Source organism: Leptodactylus fuscus, chromosome 1 (genome assembly GCF_031893055.1).
Source record: "Leptodactylus fuscus isolate aLepFus1 chromosome 1, aLepFus1.hap2, whole genome shotgun sequence".
Classification (NCBI taxonomy): Eukaryota; Metazoa; Chordata; class Amphibia; order Anura; family Leptodactylidae; genus Leptodactylus; species Leptodactylus fuscus.
The window spans coordinates 106745895-106769867 of record NC_134265.1 but is presented as its reverse complement, the minus strand read 5'-3'; the positions used below and the strand labels follow the sequence as shown (position 1 = coordinate 106769867).

Sequence of the window (23973 nt, the reverse complement as noted above, 5' to 3'; positions counted from 1 at the left end):
TCAAAGGAGTAGCAACTAGCATATTATGATGCTACTCTGCTACCTCGGAAAGCTGGGTGGTTCTTGTCATTACCAGAAATGGATTACTTTGTCACCAATATGGTGTTTCATGTGAATTCTCTGGGTTTGACATACATCGCCATTACAGCCCATTAAAAATAATTTATTTTTAGTGGACCGCATTAGGAATGCATGTAAAACTGAAGAAGTGTGATAAGAGGGGTTGTCCAGGTTTTAAGTTTTTATGACCTATCCTTAGGACAGGCCATAAATATCTGATTGGTGAGTCTAATAGGCAGCTGCTTCTAATGGCCATATTATGCCCAACATGCGGCTGGAAGCAGTTGGCCCTGTGCCATATATAGTGACCGGGTGCCAGTACTATAACTCAGCACCAGTTTACTTCAGTACTGCAGTTCCCATTGGTGTCTGAACACTCAACAGGGACTGGAGCTATCTGCTTACTGATCCATATTTTGTATAGTATGGGTATCAGAATCAGCCAAGTATAGCTGTCAGCGCCCTCAATCAGACATATATGGCGGCCATAAACACTTTAATCCTGTGCAAGCTCTTCAAATACACAAAACACGTTTATTTCTATCATTGGTGGCCTATCCTTAGAATAGGTCATCAATATTAGATTTGTGGGTGTCCAACACCTTGTACCCCTATAGATCACCAGTACCGCGAGCCGTGTTGCTCACTAACTATACAAGCTGTAGCGGCGAGTGTAGGTACAACAACAATGTTCCATTGAAATCTGTGGGATTTTTGGTTTGCTTGAAAGGGAGAATGATTCTGGGTCTTATGGCCTTTATATACATTGTAACTATGCTAAAATGTGAATAGTTGTGTTAGAAATCTTCTCCTTCTCTGCAACTTCAGACTAAGGCCACATTCACATGGTCAGTATTTAGAAGCCAAAACCAAGAATGGAAACCTTTGTAGAGAAATATATAATGGGAAGTTTTGCATCTCTTCTGCACTTTGGACCCACCCTTGGTTTTGGCTAATAAATACTAATCGTCTGAAAATGGCCTAAGCCTATCTTATTTCTCTTAGGCCCGATTCACATCAGTGTTGGGGGAGTCTGCTTGGAGACCTCCCCCGAACGGAAACCTATACACATTAAAAAGCCATTACCTAAGAAACCACACGGACCCCATAGACTATAATAAGGTTCGTGCACAAAACATTGTGAGAGAAAAGTGCTGAAAGCACTGGGCCTTACTCTCCTGTTCTTCATTGATGCAAATTTTGAAAAGAGAAGATGGCAGGACCTTTCTGTTGCTTTACATTCAACATGAGAGCACCCAGGCAGAATATGAGTGGGACTTGTGATGGTCGGCACTCCATTCACTTCATTGAGTGCACTTCAGCTATCTCAGTGCTTCCACTGAAACGAACGAAGTGCAGCGCTCAATGATGTGAATGGGAGCGCCACTGCCACCAGTCCAACCACATTCAGCCTGGCTGCGCTTAGGTTGAATGTTTAGTGGGAGAAAGGTTCTCCAGTCTTCTTTCTACAGGAAAACCCATTTAAGGCTAGGTTTACACCTGCGCTGTAAATAGAGAAAGAGAAGAGGGATTGCTAAAACAGCAGTTACCCACAAACCTCATAGACTATAATCATTTTTGGCGTTGATGTGAACCTAGCCTAAAGCATATCAATGAATGAGAGTTACCGACTCCAGCTTCAAAATAAAATGATGAATTATCTTTAATCAATCAATTATAATATATATTGTATTATTATTGAAAGATGCACAGTTTGTTGCATATTTACTTTCATAGGAATTCAGCTTCTTAATGAATTAGAGGATTTTTACTACTTTTGGCTGACCATGGCTGTCAGCCATTTATGAAGGGGTCAGAGCAGGAGTCTGAGTCAGTGGTCTGGTCTACTAACCCCTGTCTGTAGAGATTTTCTAGCAAATAAAGTATGGTGATCCCAGCAGCATCGGCACTAATTCTAAAATGTTAGCGGGATGAGGCTATGGGTGGCAGTAGTAGTGTGGGCTGGCAGGCTTGAATAAACATAAATGGTGTTTGGTTCATAGCTCCAGTACATTTTCAGAATGACAGACTAAATGAGCGTTGAATATATTGTTACAACATTAAAGGGATTTTATCATTAAAATGCTATTTTTTGTCCCTAGCAAGTAGGAATAGCTTTAAGAAAGGCTATTCTTCTCTTACATGTCTTCTCTGCGCCGCCGTTCGGTAGAAATCCCGGTTTTCATATGTATGCAAATGAGTTATCTGGCAACACTGGGGGTGGTCCCTAGCGCTCAAATAGTACTAGGGGCGTCCCCAATGCTGCGAGAGAAATCTCCAGCGACACCTCTATTTTCGCCTGGAATGGCCTCTCCCTGCGTCTTCTTCCGGCGCTGGCTTCAGACCACTAGGCATGCGCAGTTGGCACCGCTTGCCGCAACGGAATGTCGATGCAGTATTGTATTCCATCATGGCATCCCACTCCTGTGTAGGCCTGAATGAATGAGCCTACACTGGGGCTTGTCTCAAGCCGTGGACGCCGCGACTGTTTCAGCTGCGGAATCTGTGGGAAGAAGGGGCATGTTGCTTCTTTTTTCTGCTACAAGCTAGCGGAAAAAATAAAGTGAGCAGCTCCCATTGATGTCAATGGGAGCAGTTTTTGGCAGCGGATTTTGAGGCGGATTTCACGTCAAAATCTGCTGCCAAAAATCTCTTTGTGAATTAGCACTAAGTGTTTTACCTGAATGCATTGCTTTATCTTGTTCTGTGTGTCAGATTTTGCTCATTATACCTCCTCGGTGTTTACAGCTCAGTGCTTAAGTTTCAGACCGCCTCAGCTATCTAGTAATATGGCTGGACTGATCCATCCTCTGTTCTCTTTTTTCACTGTGATCAATGGTTGATGGAACCCTCTGTCCACTCTTCATAGTGCATTTAGCTGTTGATATGGGCTAGAACTTTGCCTCGATCAGTGCCTCTGTTATTGCTGTGTGCAGTTTAGAACAACAGTCTCCTAGCTACTGGCCTGAACTGTATATAACACAGTCTAAGCCCACCCACCAAGTTGACTCTAAATCCAGGAAGTGGAGGGGAGAGGAGACTGGAGAGAAGGTAAAACCCTGAGATGGTAAACCCCTTTAACCTTCTCAACCTTACTGTTTTGATCTAGATGACAGATCCTCATGGGATCCGCTGCAGTCTGTAAGTCTTTACACAGCATCCCCCTTTGTTTCTTTAGTATCTATAGACACCAGCATGTTACTTGTTTTGACTTCATGGGGAACAGATACTGTAAATTTAGAAGACAGCCAAACTGAAGTATTTTCATAGGAATTTGACATTAGAGAAAGGGCTTTTCATTTTATACTGCTTTCCTACTATGCCAGTTGCAAGCTAATATGAAGGGAAAAAAAAATCATGCTGAGGCCTGGTTTTAGGAGTCATTGCTGTTAATCTAAGCTAAGCCCATAGCTTCTCTCGTTCCAGAAAAAATATCCTGCTGGTACTTAGATTTGACTGAGCGGCTTCTGAGTTCAACGTTATTTAGTTTTCACAGCTATGATGGGGGAGATGTGCTTGTGCCTTGTTGGTATCTCGCTGTGACTAGGCTGTTGCTGCACCTGCCGTCCTGTTTCTGCTGGACGCTGAGGTCTTGCTCTCTACTCATTTCATCCACTGTGTTATAATCCTCAGACACCCTCAGGTTGTAAATCTGCAACGTTATTTGACAGCAGCTACTGCAGGTGGCAGGATGTTCAATTGCAAAGAGCCTTGTCCTTGTCCTGTGCCCCTAACTCACTGTTATTCTTGTGGAAGAGAGACCGAGTGAATGGAGAGAAGCAGAAAAGCTTTCCATGTTGGCCCATAATTACTTAGCCTAGGTTGTTATTTAATCAATTCCTGATTACAATGAAGTGCATTGTGGCTGGAAATTGAGCCTCTCACTGTATATCATTTGAATCCCATTCTCCTCTACACTAAGTGACCTATTATTACATTTTAATGAGTTTCTGTGGTGTAAATATTGGTTTTTCCTTTTAATTTTTTCTTTTTTTTTGCCTGCAAATTTCAGTACGTTTTGTCTGCTATGAAGTACTTGCGCTTCATGATTAAATGTTTTTATTAAATTTTTCAACACTATAACATAACAACTTCATCCAATAAGTATCACAAGAGGTGATGCAGCACCCCATAATAGATAATAGAGGTCAAAGCATGTAACAATAAAAAATAGTACATGTCAGAGGCTGTTTAAAGTGAGAAAAACTAAGAAAAAGAAGGGGGAAACAAAAAAACAAATTACCAGGGGAACGGGTAATAGATGGCATACTACATATAAGGAAGCCCAGGGGAAGCGAGAAGAGCAACTACGTTAACAAAGGATCAGGGGTGGTGGGAGTCATGTATTAGTGTACGATTTAAGTGCCAAGATGTCTACTGAAAATACTCCCTTATTGACTGTTTAGACTATGGGGCAAAATATCTTTAAAGCTTTCCCAACTATCCAAGTTTCTCTTTTGGTGGAGGCTTCCACCCAGTCTATTTTTTTTTTATATTGTAGGATAGTTTTTCTAAAAATAGTCTAAGTGGAAATCTAAAAGTTCAAATCACCCCCTCTGTCTAGAATACATATAAAAGTAAAAAAAATACTGTGAAACACATTAGGTATTCCTGTGTCCAAAAACATCCGGTTTGCAAGCTTCTAAAAATATTTTTCCCGTACAGTGAACTCTGTAGTGGGGAAAAAAAAAATCAAAAGTGCCAGGCCGCTGTTTTTTCTCTGTTTTGCCTCTGATAAAAATTTGAATAAAAAGAAAAGTAAAGCTCCTTTAATTCATAAAAAAAATGCTAGTGATTGATGAAACAAACTGTTCATCTAAGGCCGGTTCACATCTGTGTTCATAGACTATAATGGAGTCCATGTGGTTTCCGCTTGGTTTCTGCTCGAAAAATGCGGAAAGAAAAGTACTACTTGCAGGACTTTTCTCTCTGCATATTGCATGCAGAGACAGGAACGGAATGGTCCGAACGCAAATGGGAACCGGGCCTAAGTAATTATACAGTATCAATAATTGCATACTATAATTAACTAATTTATTTATTTTAAACTGAAGTATGAAACTTTTTCTGACCCCAACTCCACAGCCATGGCAGCAGGAAGTAAAGTCTGGTAGGAGATGGAGAAGCACCCAAATAAGATAGGCATGGGGATCAGTGACTATGACTGTGTTCCCACCATTCTTGAGCAATAAGTGCAATTAATTGTGGTACCTGATGTGCTATTTAAAGAGGACCTTTCACTGATTTGGGCACAGGCAGTTCTATATACTGCTGGAAAGCTGACAGTGCGCTGAATTCAGAATTCAGTCGGCTTTCCCGATCTGTGCCCCGGGTAAAGAGCTATCGGTCCCAGTGCCGTAGCTCTTTACAGTCAGAAGGGCGTTCCTGACAGTCAGTCAGGTACGTCCATCTCCACAACAGCGCCTATCGCGCTGTATAGTGTGAGCGGGGAGGAATGCCCCCTTGATCTGCTCACAGTGCTCGTCCATAGGCGAGTATTATCAGGAGGGGAGGGGGCGTTTCTCCCCCTCACACTGTACAGTGCGATAGGCGCTGCTGTGAAGAAGGACGTACCTGACTGACTGTCAGGAACGCCCTTCTGACTGTAAAGCCCTACGGTACCGGGACCGATAGCTCTTTACCCGGGGCACAGATCGGGAAAGCCGACTGAATTCTGAATTCAGTGCACTGTCAGCTTTCCAGCAGTATATAGAACTGCCTGTGCCCAAATCGGTTTAAGCTGTGTAATATCAGAAGGAATTTACTTGAGAAAGGACCCGAGAGGTTCCGAAACGTTGTAATCTGTCATCATTATGAGTTAGCCATTAAAAAGGTATCAACTACTGAAGACTATCAAGTATTTTTGTTTTTTTATATTTCCAACCCACTGGCTAACACAGTACGAGAACAAATAATATCAGAAGGGCAGTGTTAGGCAAGGGGATGGGATTCAGAGCTCCAGTCAGAAGCCTGCTTCTGCCTGATACCGCCATGTTGACAGTGCAAAGTCTAAGACATATTAGACTCTAAAGCTAAAACCAACAGCATTTATTTCTCAAGAACAGTATGGTCTAGAGAGAAAATTCCAACTGTGTCGGAATCAGTGGAGTAGCTTCTATTAAATGATGCAAAGAGAATTTGCATTGTGTGTTTCCTTTGTTTTGTTGTGAAAAAATCTTATTAAAACTGATTACACCTAAATGATGCAAAGAGTTGGACTTGTTGGAGGAGATGAAAGGACCTCTTTAAGCAACAGGAAATAAGTACATAAAAGGCATCTTCATATCCATGTATACAATATAGGATCTCAGCTCATCAAAATAGTTTCATTTTTGATGTACAAATTGCAATGTTCCTGTCTCTTAAGATTTGTTATTATTCACCTAGCAGTGCTTCTTATGTAAAAGCACAATATTAAATTCCCATTTAAGTGACATTTGAAGCTGTAGGAATGTGTTGGCGTGATCTAGATAAATGCAGCTCATTAAGACAAATGTGTCTTCGGTGTCCTGTTGGTTTTAAAATTGAGTATGGCTAATGGGAACAGTGGGAAATTTAAACTTCGCCTTCCAGTAGGAGGTGGTGAGGCTTCAAAATGAGTATGAAAGTATTTATTACTTTATTATTGCATATTTCAATTCTCTGTTTGCCTGCAGGCAACTAAAGGATCATCCATGAAACAGTGATCGGTCCGTGCAGCGACACATTAATATAGCTGTGTCCTACTAGAAACTCCTCATGTGCATCATTTTCTTCAAGTTTGATCCCCGCCCCGTCTCCAAGAATGCTTACAGGTATCTAAATGTTAACATGGTATGGACGGGCTATGTACAAAATGATTTGTGATTTTTAGGCTGTGTGGGGATCTTACAACAGCAAAGGAAGCAGGTAACACGAAGTGGATAAAAAATGCATAGTAAAACCCACTATTATGGGATTGTTGATACATGTCAATGTGTGATGGGTATCAGAAATTATATTGAGCAGTGGTTTTAAAAATATCAAGTTTATTTTGCAAATCATTGCAAACTGCATACATACATTACTTTGTCTGTTATGTAACTATAATATATATATTCTGTTACTTGTCTATACATTAATGCAATAAGTGGTTACGGGGGTTATGTGCGGGGTTAACACGTTGTACCTGGTATCCTACTGTGTTGATAGGTTTGTAAACACTTTGCAAACACTAGGGCAGCTGTCCAGCCTCTCATATAGCTGACTAAATGAAGCATGAGATGGAACACAATGGAGGCAGTCAGAAAACGCTTATGCATTGCATATAACAATAAATGGCTATGGTGGTTTATTGTATACCTGTCAATGATTTTGATGTTTTAGTTGTCAACAAATGGTTAGACAACCACTTTTAGGGGAAGGATGAGAACAAACATCCATATATCCTATTAAGACTAAGGACCCATGTTGCTGAAAAGCTGTTTTTCTTTTGCTTTTTGAAGCAATACTCTTAGGCTGTGTTCACATGGAGGAATTTGCCGCAGATTTGGGGACAAATTTTGCTCTAGAATCTGAGGCAGGTTCCTCCTGGAATCCGCCTCTCATTGTTTTCAATGGGAAGCAGAGATCGCATCAGGACGCGGAAAAAAGAAGCTCCCTGCTTTATCTTGCCTCAGTTCGAGATTCCCTGCTGACTAGGCCCATTCATCTAGGCCTAATCAGCAGCAGGATGCCGCAATGAATGCTGATGCAGTCGCAGCTAGACCGTGGGCAAAATGCCGGCGGAGAAAAATGAAGAATTCTTTATTTTCCGCCGAGTGAATGTTTTTTTAAAGTCAAAAGTGTCTTGAAAAGGGATGGGACGTTTATCTGAAGAACTTACCGTATATACTTGAGTATAAGTCGAGTTTTTCAGCACAGTTTTTGTGCTGAAAAAGCCCCCCTTGGCTTATACTCGAGTCAAGCAAAAAATAATTTATTTTTTTTTATATGACTAGCCGCAGTAGTAATTTTTTTTTATATGACTAGCCGCAGTAGTAATGTATAGAATCTCCCATAAAATAGTTAAACAAAAAAAAAGCTTTAAAAAAATATAAAATAATAAAATAAATAAAAGTTCTTTCCCTAGAATACATATAAAAGTAGAATATTACTGTGAAACACATACACATTAGGTATCCCTGTGTCTGAAAGTGCCTAGTCTACTGAATATAGGGGATCTGCAGTGCTCCTATTCCGTCGGGAAGGGGTTAATAGGAACACTGTAGATACCATATATTCAGCCAGGCTGGATTCCAAGTGGGGGGGAAAAAAACAGTCCTCAAGCTCAATGAAGGGGCAGACAGACAACCAAAACACCCCCTCCCCTTTCCCAGCACCCAGCAACTACTGCACACAAAAACTCCGGTCATTTTAATTTTTGAAAATTTCCAGTAGCTGCTGCATTTCCCCCCTCGGCTTATACTTGAGTCAATAAGTTTTCCAAATTTTTTGTGGTAAAATTAGGGGTCTTGGCTTATATTCGGGTCGGCTAATACTCGAGTATATATGGTTTACGTTTTCTTTCTGCTAAATCCATTCCTGGCTTTGGGTCCAAAAAACGCAGGAAACTCTGCAACCCAAAAAAGCAGCTTTTCCGCAACGTGGGGCCTTAGCATAAAGCATGTGGAAAGGGGTTGCTTAGATAGGGCAAGTTGTAAGTCAAATTTACCATTACAGACAAGTATCGTCATAAATATCGGATCATAAGGGTGCTTAGTTTATTATATTAACTTAATTTTATTCATCTGTGTAGAATGGAAATGATACATTAATAATTATGTTTTTTACCTGAAGCTACTCCTAGCATCATAGATGACTATAATCAGAGCTGTACCTAGGCTTAGGGAAAAAGGACAGTTCACCACCCTCATTCTACGTATATCTATACACATAAAAGTGTCTTGTTGGCACTCCCCCACAACCAGCACCCAGGACACATGGCCCCCCTCAGCTATGACCTTATTATGATTCTTGGAGTCTGAAGAACGGAACGGATATATGGTCCATATTTCATTGAGTGAATCCATCCTTCTGAAGATGGCCTGATTACATATACATTTATGTATTTTACATTAGACACTACTTTACTGCTTTAGGTCACTTTCACAGTCAATATTTGGTCAGTATTTTCCATCAGTATTTTTAAACCAAAATCAGGAGTGAAAGATACCCAGAGAATTATTATTATGGAAAGATTTCTCTCTCTTCTGGGTACTAGACCTCTCCTCATTTTACATTGCAAATACTGATACTAAATACTAACCATGTGAAAGTAGCCCAGCTCAGTAACACTGTATAAGTGAGCAAATATAAAATAAGATATTTAGGACTCCCGCTAATCTGACATTAATGTTCAACTTCCAGAAAACCATTTAATTTCTAAGATTAAACAAAATCTGCTCCTCTAGCAGTGGTTGCAAAAATGTATATGCAGGGCCTAAAATGTTTGATTCTTTATTTATTAATTTAACGTAGGTTAAACATATCATCAAGATTGTTAAGAGTCCATCAAGTCATGTTCTTGAGTATAAATCAGATTATTAGACATAGTTCCATTAGAAAATTATGGACAGCACCTATTATATTGTATACTTTACCTTACAGTCATTTACATAGCTTTAGCATGATGGGCTGACATATAATTTCACAGGATTTAGTAAGACTTGTGTAACTGCTGTGCGTTTCATGGAAATAAAACTTTGTTATACGTAAAACAGTGATACAAAGCTCCGACCTCCGCTACAGTATAGTAATAAATACTTCATTTTAATGTGGCAATAATTTAGGAACAAGGCATATAAATTATAGCTTACTGAGATTCCTGAATATCCTGATGTATTTTCCTGAAAAGTGACACATACTTTATAAAAGCATTCTTGATGCCTATATATTGGTGTAAGCTACTATGCAGATGCTCCTTTATATGCCTTGTGTATACTTGTTTTACTTGACATTCCATTTAGGTTGTCTGCCAGTGTGGTTCCTTCTTTCCTGCTCATATATACATCTGCTCCCATAGGTATGGCAGAAATAATATTTTTGTTATCAAAGGAAGGACATACAGAAGGAGAATAGGGGTGGTCTGGGATACAGAGGTGAGAGGTCTCATCGCTGTATTCTTATCTTGAAGCATAGGAGTGTTGAAAGAATTCCCTGTGGATTTTAGCTCTGGACATGCGATCAAACAAAATAACATAATATTCACCATATATGCCTGAGTCTATGGAGAGATATATGACATAGTTTGTTACTCTAGATAAACTCAACATTGGCATAGGGATCAGGACTATGGTGATCCTCAGGTTACCAGAACCTTTCACACTCATATACATGACTTCTCCCAAGTTGCACCACCTCTCTGTAATGCTCTATCCCAGACACTCAGATTAACTCCCAATTTCTACAGGTTCAAGCACAAACTAAAGACACTTCTTTTCAGACAGGCCTATCACAATTCCTAATGTAAACCCATCCGTACTGGAATTAGAATCCCTATAATGACCCCTTCTCTGTTCCAGCTCCCACATTACCCCACACGATATGATGCCGTTTCAGGCTAACTTTATATGTCCAGGCACAATCTGCATGTTAAAGGACACGACTGGTGATGGCTCACACAGTTTTATGTATTATGACAGTAACCTCTATTACAACATTGTCTGACCATTGTATAAGCAATGCTACCTCTGATGCTGCCCCTGCCACCTCCTGTGTTATCCCCTCTGCCTCATAGATTGTAAGCTCTTGTGAGCAGGGCCCTCAGTCCCATTGTGTGAAGTGACTATTTCTTTGTAATGTATCTTTTTGTCTGTACTTGAACCCTACAAATTGTACAGTGCTGCGGAATAGGTTGGTGCTATACAAAAAAAATGTATTATTATTATTATCCTCTGCCAACTATGTAGCCATCTCCTATATATGATTCAAAATGGTATTGATAATGGTATCTGATAGGTTTATATCAGACAGGAGGCATTTTACCGAAGCAGATACGGTAATATGAAGTCAGTGTTATCAAAAATGCATATTGCGATGTTCTGCAGATAATCTTAGGAACCCCCATTTACATGATATTTAGGCCCTCGTTAATAATAGTAATAATACCGTACATTATTATCTATACTGTGAAAAGGTGATAAGTATTTGTTGTGGAAAAACAGTTTATAAAATAAGAGACCCCCTCCCCCCATTCTCATTTGCAATAATAACAATGCATATAAATAATAATATATAATGACATTGTCTCTGTAGTTCGATTATAAGTAGAAATCTGAGAAAGACCGAAGTAATATTTTATTTATTTTTTTTATTGTTTATAGGATTTTTCATTTTTTGTGACAGTTGGCTTTGACATTCTGCCTTTACACTGGCTGTTTTTCCGCAGGTTCTTGTTTTTTCTTTTTCCTGCAGAATATGCAGATGCTGAAAGAAAGAAAAATGAATATTAGTTATTTGATATCTGCTTTGTACAAGTGAATTCTTATGTACATGGGTGTCGTGTGTAGATGTCGCTCACTTAGGACTTCTGATCCCTATGGCAGCCTTAGCACTGCATTGACTTCATTGGGATCTGTCTGGTTTATGTATTTTGTATGGCTGTAACATTTTACTGGGATAAAGAGAGCAGCAGACTGCGCTATTCTGCCTGGCGGTGCAGAGGTTAACCGAAGCAAATCGCTGGCTCAAGTATCCCACTGAACATAAGGGGTTCTGAATATGATGATCCAAACAGGCATAGACAGAAAGTGACAGAACCGAAATGTCCAATACTGAAGTATCAGAACCAAATCTTCTGATCAAACATTTATATCAAATAGAAAGCTGACAAGATTTGTTGGGCTTGACTACACTTCTATGATTCTTGCTTGTGTGCTGCTAATCCTACAAGTATCGTATAACTATTACCTACCATATGCCAGCAAATAACAAGATGGTGACGGTGAGGGCTCCGGCCACAGGTATTATTATGTGGAGGACCTTCTGTCTCTTTCCTAGGACAACAAGCGTCTGTGCAGGCTTGGTGATGTCAAGCACGGCAGGGAGTGTAGGGCGAGCCTGGTATTTCTTTGTCGCCCTTACTGATCCGCTGAGAACTAAATTAAAAAGAAATGCATTTTATAGCACAAATAAAGGCATTTTAGGTGGCGTAACAATAATAATCATCATTATCAGCATTATACAGATATAATATATTGGAATATCAGACTCATATCTTCTTGGCATAGATTAGAATTATATATAACTATATTTTCTAAATAAAATTTGATAGACTCTGGGCTGGAGCTTCGGATGCTGATGCTAAACTCACCCTAAAAACTGAAAGTTTATTGTGGGTGATAGTGTGCACTTACCTGTCACATGGTAGACTATGCTGCTCACTGGTACCCCGGAATACAGGCTGGTTGCACATGAGTAACGGCCAGAGTCCTGCATCTGTATCCCTTTGATTTCTAGATAGGGATCCTCGGTGACTCTTTGTTCAATATGGCCGTGCTGAAAAGAAAATAGAAACAATTGTTAGATCCTCAAATGTCTCATTTCTTTATAATCAGGTTATTTCTATCACTGATACTATATTGTATCATTATTCTCTTTACATTGTATTTACCTTCCAGAATGTATTCTTATAAGATTCCTCCAACCTGGCATGCCAATCAAAGTTACAGTCGAGGATTAGGTCATCGTCCTCTATAACTTCTATACTTCTCTCTAGATATAAGGAAAAAAGTTATAATTACAGTCTTTTGTACCCGCTGACCTCTGTTACCTACAGTAGAGCGTTACCTCTGCATAGGTAGCCGTTACTATGTAAGTCCTAGTAACTGGCATATAACACTATCTACTTACCTCCACAGCTTATAGCTTCTGCAACATGAGTTTTATGGTCTTTGCAGGGAAAGCAGTATAGGCCAGTTTTCAAGTCTGATAAAAGAGAAATATCTAATGTAAGTGGAGACTATATAAGATTATATAAAAATATCTAATGCAAGCGGAGACTATATAAGAATATATATAAAAATATCTAATGCAAGCGGAGACTATATAAGATTATATAAAAATATCTAATGTAAGCGGAGACTATATAAGAATCTATAAAAATATGTAATGTAAGTGGAGACTATATAAGATTATATAAAAATATCTAATTAAGCAGAGACTATATAAGATTATATAAAACTATCTAATGTAAGCGGAGACTATATAAGAATATATAAAACTATCTAATGTAAGCGGAGACTATATAAGATTATATAAAAATATCTAATGTAAGCGGAGACTATATAAGATTCTATAAAAATATCTAATGCAAGCGGAGACTATATAAGAATATATAAAACTATCTAATGTAAGCGGAGACTATATAAGAATATATAAAAATATCTAATGTAAGCGGAGACTATATAAGAATATATAAAACTATCTAATGTAAGTGGAGACTATATAAGAATATATAAAAATATCTAATGTGAGCGGAGACTATATAAGAATGTATAAAAATATGTAATGTAAGCGGAGACTATATAAGAATGTATAAAAATATGTAATGTAAGCGGAGACTATATAAGATTATATAAAAATATGTAATGTAAGCAGAGACTATATAAGATTATATAAAACTATCTAATGTAAGCGGGGACTATATAAGAATATATAAAACTATCTAATGTAAGCGGAGACTATATAAGAATCTATCGCATATGGTGATCTGTATCACCTCCGGTTATATGACAGAACACAAGCTGCCACAAACTTTGCTTTTTCTGCTTGTGGCACGTGTAGGATTCTCTTTGGACAGAGTCATATTAATCTCACTGTCCTTTGGGCTCAGTAAATCAGATTTTCTAGAATTATCTGTGGACTGTTAGAAGTGTTCTGGATATAAATATAGTATATATGGGGTATTTGGTGTCCTGAGCTTTTACCAAATAAATATATGAATTTATAGATAGGAATATAAAGGGTTACTTTACCAGAGCATCTATTCCCGGGGCACATACAGCTACACTTATCAAAGTATTCTGTCAAAAAAAAAAAAAGCATGTTATAGCAAATAACTTCATCCATATAAGAGAATATTGTCACTAGGCATGTAAGGAGAACACACATCTTTATAATATCATGCACAAGTGTCTCCATAGGATGCTGGACACATAGAACCTCACAACATGCCAGTAAGTGCACCAAGGTAATGGCAACCACAATAGCCACACTTGTAAATAGCGCCACGTGTAATAAACTCCCCAAGTACAGCGGCCATTGTGTATTGGCTTCCTCCCCATCCCCTACTGCGCTGTCATCTCCATTAGTTACATGGAGGTATCCAGTCAGTGGCCGCTCACATGGAACTTTCTTATCCTGATCCAAAGATCAGCAAATCACTGACAACTATCTGACAACACAGTGAACATAAAACACCCATATAATGTACAAACACATCAATAAGAAGTCCAATGACATGTATTATAATAATAAAAGACTGTCATCCTAGTTCCTCTGGATTATTACATATATGTTATACTATACCTTGATTCCTTGGAGGGCCTCCGGCACAAACAATCTTTTTTTGCACACAGCTCTTACAGTTGGTGTAGGATTGTGTCATTAATCCTAGAAAAAGCACTTGTGTTAGAGACTTACAATGTTATAGAAAATATAATATACATAAGATGAAGAGTCATATAAAATGTACTTACCACAGCTGTCTGCACCTTATAGAGGGAAAAGAAAAATATCAGATTACTGAAAGGTTTTATTCTTAGATTCAACAGTAAACTTTATATAGAATTATATTCTTTGTGTTTCTATATTATTATATTATGGCAGCGACGCCATGTCTTGTATTATGGGAGATTTCCAATAACAAAAATCTCGGAGCTACCCCAGGAGGTTCCAGACCCGCTCTAGAGGACAGCAGGGACTACTACAAACATCCCTGGCAGCCAATCAGATAGTTCATGGCCCTACGAGGATTTCTCCAGAAGGCCCTGGGTGTTTATTATATGTATGTAGAATATTACTGTAGCGTGCTAGGAAGTAATAATGTATAGAGAAGAACTTACCTTGTTTATTTGGACACCTCCCTAAAATGTGAAGAAAGAAAACAAAATGTCTTATTAGAATTGAATAGAGCCTAGTGACACACTGTATAAGTATGAATATATACAGCTATACACAACCTATACTAATAGAAAACTGCATAAATAGACATTGTCAATATAGTTGTTTTATCACAATTGTTTCTTCCTATTCATAGAATATAAGCAGATACATGTATGAGGAGAAGGAGCAGAAAAGGTTGGCTCATAGGAAGAGTATATGTGATACTCAGAGCAAAGGGGACAGGTAAAGTAGAGCTGAGTTTATTTGCTGCAAATTATCATTATTTTTTGCATAGGACTGCAGGTAAATCTGCTAAATCATTACAGCTAAACTCAACTTTATTAATATGTCTATACATGGAGTGTGGGGATATAAATATGTATATATAACCCCAAAGAGCACAATAGAAGATGGGTGCAAGTCTAAAAGAAGAGGATGGAAAATCCTCATATAGCATATATAGAAAAAGAAAAAATAGCAGCATTCCAATAATTACCAAACAAATGTGGTTTTAATCCAAAACCGGCAACGTTTCGGTCCTCTCAGGAACGTTTCTACAATAATACCCACCTATATCAGGGGCTTTAACCCTTTAGTCCATACTGTTAGAAACGAAGACACTTACTGTTATTGGAATCCTGGGCAATATCCTTGACTTTGCTTTTAAGTTTCTGGAAATGAAGTGCAATTATGTGAAGAAGCTGGACATCTAGAATACATGAAGAGAAAAAATAATACAGATTAGATAAAATACAATCCGCTCATCTATTAATCTAAGCCCCCAATATAAAGGCTATTTTCAGGGTTTTTTTGCTAAAGGAATTTACAGATCTGGAAAATGCAGAAATTACCTTTAAACTTGGTGCCTTCGATGACATTAATAGATTTTTTATATTCGGACACTAGTTCAGTTATTGCATAGGTATCTGGAATGAGAACAGAGCAATTATAACCATAATCTATCTTTCATTATCCACAGAATAATAATAACTATAAAAATTACCCAGCATCACGACTTCATCCTCAAGGTAATCCAGGAGTTCTTGTTGAGCGGCTTTAGCAAACCGCTGGATGTTTGAATAAGCCTCTGGATTTTGATCCACTTGGCTTCGAATGAGAGTCTTAAATTCATTCATGGCCTCTTTCCCTCTGGGGTCGCATTCTATGCAGCAGAGGGATTGGCCGATAAAGAAAGATGTTATTAGCATTAAATGCCACATCATGGTCTAGATCAAATTAGACGTTTTTGAGAAAAATCGCTTCCAATAGCCAATAATCGCTAAGGTAGCAGAGAAATGAACTGTTATCTCACTAGTAGAACACAGAACTGACAATTCTCAGCCCCAGACACTGACCTAAGGGAAATGTCTTTATGACATCACAACATTCTATGACGTCATATGGAATATGCAAATGAGGACATGCTAGAAGACTAGAGGGAAATGGTTATTATAATATCATCATCATATAATATATGGAGTCTGAACATACGAGATATTACAAATTTTAAGATTATTCTCCTTTAAGAACAATTTTAGTTGACATATTATAATGTTATTTCCAATTACTTCTTGTGACTTGTGAACATTTTGTATATTTTATAACAAACATACTCCTATGTAAATTGCTCAGGATGACTATATCTCTTTGTTATTACATTTTTAGTACTACAACAATTAGTATCATTAATAAAACAGTTTAATTAATTTTCATATAACTACTTATCTTAAAGTGACACATCAGTATTTATTTCATTATAAGTATGGATTGACTTCCAGTTTCTCATAAACTTAAAACCTGAGATGAAGACATTTAGATTTGCTGATAATTGTGATGGTATTTCAGGATTCACGTTTTAATATTGTTTTCTATGTCAGTAGTTCTATTTTTGCACTATGTATTATGTTTGCACTGTATGAATACTACCATGAGAAGGAGATCTATGGAGGGCAGGAATGTAGCAGATAATTTTGTAGTATTTAGTCATAATCCTCTCTACTATCTCAAATACGTAAAACACAGCATCAACACAAGAAGTACAGTCAGTGGGGGAACTAAGGTCCTATGGGCGCAGATGCAAATTTTAGGCCGGAGCCGTTCTGCAACCTTCCCCTTTTCCACAACATTTATTTTCTGCATCTTATGTTCACTGTTTCACCCCAGATAAACAATACCCACTTTCCTGAGACAAAAGCAAAGTAGAAATAGTCACAAAAGAAAAATACATCCTTCCCACACAATGATAAGAATTTAAAATAAAAGTAGAGAATAAGAAAAACAAGGGGGGTCTTGATAAATATCCCTCCTCCCCCAACTAAGTATATCATGCCAGGTTCAGATTAGAGTTCTGGAATTTAGAACTGAAATGATGGGATCTGTCAGGTTTCCTTCGGTTTCTGCTGGTTTTATTCTGAAACCAGGGGAGCAAAACGTCTTCCTTGCAGGACTTTTCTCTCTCCTGATTTCCAATTTTTAGGCTAAAACACCATTTTGCGGAAACACAGTTTTTTTTGTTGTAGATTTTGTTGTGTTTTTTTTAGACAAAGCCAGGAGTCGATTCTCCAAATATTTCCCATTTCTTTTTTTTTTTTTTTATAAATTCTTTATTTATAAGCATTTTACAAAAAGGCAAAACACAAAGCAAAGCAATAACAAGGTAGGCCCAGAACTAACGGACCCACAAAATAAACTACACACATGGACACAACAGAACAAGACAAACGAAGAAAGGTGGAGGATGGGGGGAAAGGAAGGGAAGGGAGGAGGAGGGACAAAGGAGCGACCCCGAATTCTGAGAAACGGAAAGGAGGAGCAACCCACCGCAAGCCAGGAGGCTAAGAACAGACAGGAATCCAAGAGAGTGCAACCGATAGTGTCAAGACCAGAGTTAACTCCTGTAATAACAAGCGAGAACTAACAAACCCGGGGAGTCAGGCAGAGAGAAAACAGGATACAAAAAGAGAACCTATACCTCTCTGGGAAAGAGCTCCAAAATGCCACTATTCCGCACAACAGGAAGACTGAGAGGGCCGAAGGCCGGGGCTCCATAAAAAGTGAAAGAAGGGGGCAAGGGAGAAAAAACAAAAGACAAGATAAAAAAGCAGGGAGACGGGAAGGACAAACAAGCGGGACCGCTCCAGGCTAATCCAGAGCAGACAACAAAAAGAACTGTGGGAAAAAACCCACTAATGCAGGTCTCGAGGACGCGCCGCAGAACGTCCTCAGAGAGCTGCCAATCCTAACTAAATGGGGGAGAGGCCGTAAACCATGACACACAATCCGCACCCCAGGCAGCAATATGAAGCAGCAACGAGGAACCCGGCAAGAAGACAGGAGAGGAGGGAGAGGGGGCGGCGAACACCACTGGGAGCCGCAGCGGCCGAAACCCACCACAGCCACCAGCAGGGCAGAAAACTTAAGGCAACAGTCAAAGGCACAGACCGCGAACACAGCAAGAGGTCAGGTACCAATAGAGTAAACAAAGTCAACACAGGAAAGCTGGCATCAGAGGGACCAGGGGCAACAACCGCGAGGAATCGACAGACCAGACCAGCCGACGAGGCAGAAAAGAGGAGGAAGAGCAATCCGCATCAGAAAGGCACAACACTGTCCAGCAGTAGGGCAAACAGGTGACAGAGAAACTGGAAAAAAGCAAATCAGTCCTTAGGAACCGGTAGAGAGTTCTCCGATTGGCGTCGACCTCGGGGCAGGGAAAGAGAACGGGTGACCGGAGGGGGAGGTGACAGCGGAAACTCAAGCCAGTCCGGGAGAGAGAGGTCAGGAAGGTCCAGGAATTGTGCCAACTGAGCTGCCTGATCAGGAGATTGCAGAACAAACACTGCCCCATTCCTGCGAACCTGCAAGTGGAAGGGGTGGCCCCACCTGTACGTGCCACCAGAATCCAGAATCAGCTGTAGAGCAGGCTTCAGAAGTCGCCTCATGGCCAGGGTGCAGCGGGAGATATCCGGGAGGAGAGACACCTGACCGTTCATGAAAGGGACCGGGCCATGTCGCCAAGCTGCTTGGAGAATTTCCACCTTCTCTTTATAGAAGTGTACTCTGCAGAGGACATCTCGAGGTTCAGGGGCGGTAGCACGCCTGGGTCCGAGAACACGGTGCACCCTGTCAATATTAATTTCCGTACCAATCGGGCGGGAGAGAACCGTGTTGAAGACGGAGGAGTCAACGGAGCGCAATTCGGCAGTGGGAACAGCATTCGGGATGCCTCGTAACTTAATGTTATTGTGGCAGCCCCTGTTCTCCTGATCGTCCACCTGAAGCAAGACATGCCTGTTAAAGTCACGTTGGATAGACAAAGTTTGTTCAACAGCCGCTAGGCGATGATCAATGGAGGCAGTATTGTGCTGCTGCACAGCAACTTGCTCAGACAATGACTGTAGCTCAGATTTAAACCCGGAGAAAATCTTATCCTGCCTCTCCTCAAGCCTACGGACCAGCCCCTCAAGATCACTTTTAGTCGGCATGGTATGAAGGAGTTGCCAGATGTCCGACAACTTAGGACGTTTATGGCGGCGGCCCTCCGACATGGCTTCCTGTCGGGAAGAATCAGAAATGCAAGGACTGCGGAGGACCGCAGGGGTAGCAGAAGAGTCCATCTCCTGGCCATGAGTTGTAACGTCCAGAGTAACCGCACCCAGCTGAGGGGGAGGCCAAGACCCCATGAAGAGGAACTGAGAGTCCGGTGCAACACAAGGTAAGTCCAGGGCACCCACAGGTACAACAGTAGAGGCAGACCTAGGGGAACGGAAAATTTCACTGCCGGGACCCGTAGTGAGCTTATATCCTTGGGTGACGTGTAGAAACTGCGGAGCTGGAGCATCCTGGGATCCTGTGGGTAGCACAAAGGGCGATGGATGGGGTACAGTGGACCCACCTGCAGAGGGCAGAACTGCAGAAGGGGGAGAGAGTGCAGGGGTAGCCAAGAGGGGCTGGGAGGGCACTGGCAAGAGACTTAGGGCAGTGGAGGGAGGGGAGGAGGAGGCAGAGATGGAGCGGCCGCCATTTTGGGGGTCAGGGAAGGATACCCCCGGTACCTGCAGGGTGGTAGATGCAGAGCCTGGAGCAGCGGAGGGCGTCTGGGGCAGTCCACCTGGTTCCTGGGATGAAGTCTGCGGAGGAGACTGCAGCGGTGGAGCCGTACACGCTGCCGACAGATCCCGGGTCTCAGCGGGAGAAGCACATGCCGGCGCCATCTTGGAGCCGGCAGGGAGCTGAAGAGGCTGCGCTGCCGGCAGCAGAAATCGGGCCATTTGCGACTCCAGGCGAGAGGAGGAAGGAGTCTTGCGTCCCAGCCGTCGGACCATCACTGGAGAAGTGTCCGGTAAGTAGTAAAAGGCCCGGTATTCTGTAAATTAGCTGCTGGGGTTCGGGAGCTCCTGAAGTCTATTTCCCATTTCTTTTGTGGCCATTCTTGGGTTTGGCTTAAAAAACTGCAACAAAAAAAGCTGCGTTTCCGCAACGTGGTGCTTTAGCCATAGGTGGATTCTGAGACTCCAACCCAGGTGTGAATCCAGCTTAAGCTTGTTTTCATTCAATTGCCTAACTGCTTTTTCTACCACAAAAAGTCTTTAGAAATGTTGCGGCCATATACTACAGGTATTCATATTAAAGGGGCTCTATCAGCAAAATCATGCTGATAGAGCCCCACATATGTGTGAATAGCTTTTAAAAAGGCTATTCAGGCACCGCTAAAGTTATATTAAACTATCCCCCCATTTTAAAATAATACCCTAAAAAAGAATGTGATCTACTTATGCATCGTGCACGATGGGCGGGCATTCAGGGTGTGTCTTCTTCTTCATCCACGCCTCCTCTTCCTCCGATGTCCTCGGGTCCCGTCTTCCTCCAGCGCTCGCGAACTGACATTGATAAAAAAAAAAATGGCCTGTGCGCATGCGCAGTAGCATGTGGCTTCTACTACGGCTACTGCGCATGCGCTCAGGCCAATTTTTTTTTATCAATGTCAGTCCGCGAGCGCCAGAGGAAGACGGGACCCGAGGACATCGCAGGAAGAGGAGGCGTGGATGAAGAAGACGGCGGACCCTGAATGCCCGCCCATCGTGCACGATGCGTAAGTAGATCACATTCTTTTTTACGGAATTATTTTAAAAACGGGGGGGGGTTGTTTAATATAACTTTAGCGGTGCCTGGATAGCCTTTTTAAAGGCTATTCACGCATATGTGGGGCTCTATCAGCATGATTTTGCTGATAGAGCCCCTTTAATACTCATATTCTTTCATATGCATTAGACAGCACATTCCTGTATATACACATTTACCTACACACTTGTATAGGCATTTACACACACTCCTAGAATAACATTTACAAACATAAATATACACATTTGCCTACAGACATACATATGCATTTATAAACACACATACAGTCATACGTATGCAGTTGCACACACACACACACAAAAATATATGTATGTATTGTAAGCCGATGGCTGGTCAGGTAGTGGAGGGGGTGTACTTCTCACCCAGACTACTAAGAGTGAGATGTACTACTAACTCCAGAAAGAATGTTTTTCAGCAGATAATTTTGTCTGCTGAGTGTTATTTCAAAGTTCCGGTTACTGGGCTGGATTTTTATCAATGGCAGATAGGTTGGTAGTGGGACCTGTCAATCCACCCCCCTCCAGTCCACACTTTGGGGATGTTCCGGCAGCAACTCAGCTGTTGAGAGTCTCCTCGTCAAGGAGGCTTAAGAAGCCAGCTCCAGCAGCAGACCTTTGGCAGAGCTTGGCTGGAGAGTAAACAGAGAGGACATATTTTTGGAGCTGTGTCCTGAATGATTCTACTGGCTTTTGGATTTCTGTTATTCTAGGTGAGGTAACCTATTCTATGTTTAGTTAGAGCCTAGCCGGGCAGGTATTTATTTTTGTATTGTTTTCTTTTGTTGCTGCACTGTCTTTTTGAATGAAAATAAACTCTGCCTTTGTTTTGGATTAAAGAAACTGGACTTTTGTATCTATGCCACCCCACCTAGCAACCCCAGACCCTGACAATATATATATACTCACTCAATTACACTTTCTAGTTTATGCAGTACACATATTGTACTGACCTTTACTGGAGAAAGAAGTACCGTATGGGACATAACCTATTATCCATGCCAGGAAAGCATCCACACATTGCAGAAAAAAATCTGCACTGGAAAAACTGTGTTTTCATAAACACTCCCTTTTTTGAAAATTTGCAGCATGTCAATTATACCTGCAGAAAAACTGGAATTTACTGTATAGGTATAATAAGGGCAGAAAGTCTGCAGAAATCACAATCAAAAACACTGTGGAAAGAAACCGCAATGTGTTTCTGCTGCGTTTTTTCACACAGCATTTTTTTTTTAGGTGGGGTCTTCGCCTAGGGGTCCATTCACATGGAGTAACGCGAGACGTTTTTTGTGCTTATTTTGTGCTTAATTTTACGGCCGTAAAAAGACGTTTCCATTGAGTTCTATAGTAAAATACAGGCGGTTTTACGGCTGTATTTTTACGTCCGTTATTTTAATAGCGCTTATATCTATGAAATGGCTGAACAGATTTGAATAAACGAAGCACCAAAATAATCTGGGCCTGGTAGTGATTGCTACCACTGCACCTCCTTTAGCTTCATCCTAGATCCCAAATACTTATTGGTTAAAGGGATTCTATCATTGAAATTGTATTTTTTCTGCCTGCCACGTCGGAATAGCCTTAAGAAAGGCTGTTATGCTCCTACCTTTAGATGTCTTCTCCGGGCCGCGGTTTGGTAGAAATCCCGGTTTTCGTCAGTAAGCAAATAAGTTCTCTTGCAGCACTGGGAGCGGTTCCCAGTGCTCAAACAGCACTGGGGGCATCCCTAATGTTGCGAGAGAACTCTCCAGTGCCGCCTCCATCTTCGTCTGGAACGGCTTCTCTTAGCGTCTTCTTTTGGCGTTGGGTTCAAACTGCACATGGCCGCCGGCCACAAGAAAATGGCCGCTTACACTTACTGTGTAATTGGCCATTTTCTTGTGGCAGGCGGGCATGCACAGTTGGCTTTGCCCAAGGCCTAGAAGTTTGAACCCAGCTCTGTAAGAAGACGTGAAGAGAGGCTGTTCCAGACGAATATGAAGGCGGCGCTGGAGATTTCGCTCGCAGTATTGGGGACACCCACAGTGCTGCGGGAGAACGCATTTATATACTCATATGACCTCATGTGACGAAAACCGGGATTTCTACCGAACCAGGGCCTGGAGAAGACATTTAAAGGTAGGAGTAGAATGGCCTTTCTTAAGGTAGGCACGTGGTAGGCAGAAAAAATACAATTTTAATGATAGAATCCCTTTAAACTAGATTAACCACTTCAGTATCAGGCCAGTTTGTGGTTCAGGACCAGACTCTTTTTCGTGTTTTTTTTTTTTTTGTATGTTCCGCTTTGAGGGCTATAACATTTTTATCATTTGGGTTATTCAACTAATTTATTTATTTATTTATTTTTTTTGGGGGGGGATATAAACAAAAGAGAAAGGAAAATGTGTCTTTTTCACTTTTTTGTATCATTAGTTTTATTTTTTTTAATTGAATTTTTACATGAATACAATACATGAAGTCAAAACCAAATGACTTCACAATCTCCATGTACAAAATGGAGTCCAAAATACTCAGGATAAGTACAGCATAAACAAAGATTTACATTGAAATGCATACTAATAATATTTAAACCCAGTCATGCTTATAAGTAGCCAAACCTGGTAGAATGGTATGAAGAATCAGTATTCAAGTTGTAGCTATGAGGGGAGAAGGGAGAGATCAGAACAAGCTGGAA

General features: G+C 40.6%; 1 protein-coding gene across 2 annotated transcripts in view; it reads left to right on the top strand.

Annotated features, from left to right (window-relative positions):
* The window catches only part of TANGO2 (transport and golgi organization 2 homolog), a 165986-nt gene that overhangs the window by 38860 nt on the left and 103153 nt on the right, over positions 1-23973 (top strand). For both annotated transcript variants that reach the window (XM_075275897.1, XM_075275890.1), the window contains exon 2: positions 6717-6854. In XM_075275897.1, coding sequence (XP_075131998.1) covers positions 6799-6854 — 56 coding nt within the window. In that variant the 5' untranslated portion in view covers positions 6717-6798. The remainder of the gene's footprint in view (positions 1-6716; positions 6855-23973) is intronic.